The sequence below is a fragment of the Octopus bimaculoides genome, chromosome 18 (genome assembly GCF_001194135.2).
Source record: "Octopus bimaculoides isolate UCB-OBI-ISO-001 chromosome 18, ASM119413v2, whole genome shotgun sequence".
NCBI classification, from domain to species: Eukaryota; Metazoa; Mollusca; class Cephalopoda; order Octopoda; family Octopodidae; genus Octopus; species Octopus bimaculoides.
The window spans coordinates 19516436-19518685 of NC_068998.1; the positions used below are offsets into that span (position 1 = coordinate 19516436).

At 35.6% G+C, this 2250-nt stretch overlaps 1 protein-coding gene across 1 annotated transcript in view; it reads right to left on the reverse strand.

Moving 5' to 3' along the window:
- Positions 1–2250, reverse strand: part of LOC106874512 (intermembrane lipid transfer protein VPS13A) — a 264016-nt gene that overhangs the window by 139906 nt on the left and 121860 nt on the right. The window contains exon 10 of the mRNA XM_052974544.1: positions 2090–2220. Within this exon, the coding sequence (XP_052830504.1) occupies positions 2090–2220 (131 nt within the window). The remainder of the gene's footprint in view (positions 1–2089; positions 2221–2250) is intronic.

Sequence of the window (2250 nt, forward strand, 5' to 3'; positions counted from 1 at the left end):
ATACATACATACATATGTATGTATATATATATATATACATACATATGTATGTATATATATATATATACATACATACATATATATATATATATATATATATATATATACACACATGGGCTCAACTCTCCTCCCCTCTTCATCTAACCTCCTCCCTTCTCCTCTCTAGCTCCGACTCCTACTTCTCTTCACTCCTACTCACCTTCTCCCTTCCCTCTCTCCATTCATCTTCACCCCTCCCTCGTAACCTCACCTCCACCTTCCTTATCCATCCCAACTCACCCCACCCCATCCCTTACACCCACTCCCACATCCCAACATCATTACATCACACCACACACCACACCATGCACCACCATATTACACAACACCACATCACCACGCAAACACTAGCACTAACCACTTCCTAGCTCCACATCCACACGCACACGTCAAGGTCACTAGCCCTCTTCCACATGCACATACATGCTCTCTTTATACACATGCATGTGCACCTTCGTTTTGGGATCACCACTACTTTATCATTTCCCCTTCTTCCTAGCTCTCCTGTGTGACCCCTCTGTCCGGCATTTGCCATGATAGATTGCTAGCCACTACACATTCTTTTTCTCTCCTTGTCTCTTTCTGTGGAAGAGCATAGGCTCGAAATGTTAAAAACTTTTTCACTTCCCGAGCGTTAAACTAATACATCTGTTTGTTTTCTCCACCACCTGTCTTCGTCTTTTGTTGTTTTTTTTGTGAATTATCCCCCTATACATATATATATGCTTTTTGGGGCGATATGTAAATATTATTTTATGATTGTATCTTTAAAATTAAAACCATGTCTTTCTTGCTTTGTTTAGTCTTTGCAGAGAATGCTTAATCCCTACAACAGCTTCAGTATAAACAAGTTTCTAATTGAACTGTCTCTTAACTCATTGGATTGTTGAAAACATTACTATAATCTACTTTTGCTTGTAAAGCCAATAACTGAGGTTCTGCAGGGTCATTCAATCTACTAAAAATAGCAGCCAAATCTCTACAAGTCACACACTACTATTTAAGATATAAAGGACACGTTTTATGTAGTTCAACAGTCAGATACACTTCCTGTCATCAACTCTTGCCTGTTTCCAAGCAAGGTAATGTTTCTCCATGGTCAGACATGTTTTTCACAGAAGACTGGAAATTAACAACTTCATATGTATGAAGATGCTCATTTTACAACCATCACATGATGTCTAGACAAGCATACACACATATACACACACAAACATGCATACACATATATACAATGGGCTTCTTTCAGTTTCCAACTACCAAATCCACCCACAAGGCTTTGGTTAAAAAAAAAGACATTTGAAGGTTTTGATCAGCAGTTAGGCTGATCAGCACTGACCTGTGGTTGAACAACCATATTTTGATGTAGTGTATCAATAGCAATTTATCCGAGAAAAATGTCTTTTTTCAGAGCCATGCTCATAGACATGAAGAATGCAGTTTTACAATGCAAGAAAAAAATATACAGAAACTTAAACATACTTCTGTAACTAAGTTATGGATTTAGGTCACTGAAAGCCTACTTCCATTTGACATAAGCAACCTGTTCAAGTACTGAAAAAATTTTATTATTATTTGTTTTCAAATACATAAGAACTAAGTTTTAGCTAGTTTCAATTCAGTCACTTTAACAATTTTATTTTATGCTAGTATATTGTGTTTTTCAAGTTTTTGTAACTGTAATTAAGTGCAATTTTATACTCATCTAAACCTGTTCTTTTCTCCAGAAGTGTTAAATTTAATGAAATCAAAACTTTCTTTATTACCGATAAAGGTAGAGCTACATAATATTTAAGCACTTTTCAAGTTATCAAGGACACTCATATGTGGTTTTCTTTTTGGCCTGCAAGAAATAGCAGCCAAAACTCACTGAACTTCACCATGGTCCTAAACACACTGTACATGAAAAATAGACAAGATGGTTATGATTGGAATGATTCTGATCATAGGTCTGCTAAGTAAGGGCTGACATGAAGAAGAACATTTTTAAAGCATTTCAATGATGATTTAGGTAGTGCTAAAGAGAAATTTAAATTAGAGCTAAATTTACCTGATGTTTAGATAAAGAGAGCACAATATTATCATATATTACAGTGAGAAAGATTTTGGGTATCTGGAAGGAGTCTTCTTCTGGTTTTGTGTGTAATCTCAGGTGTGCTACAGAACATATAGGCTTGATCACTAGATGAAAAAAAAAAAAAAAAAAAAAAA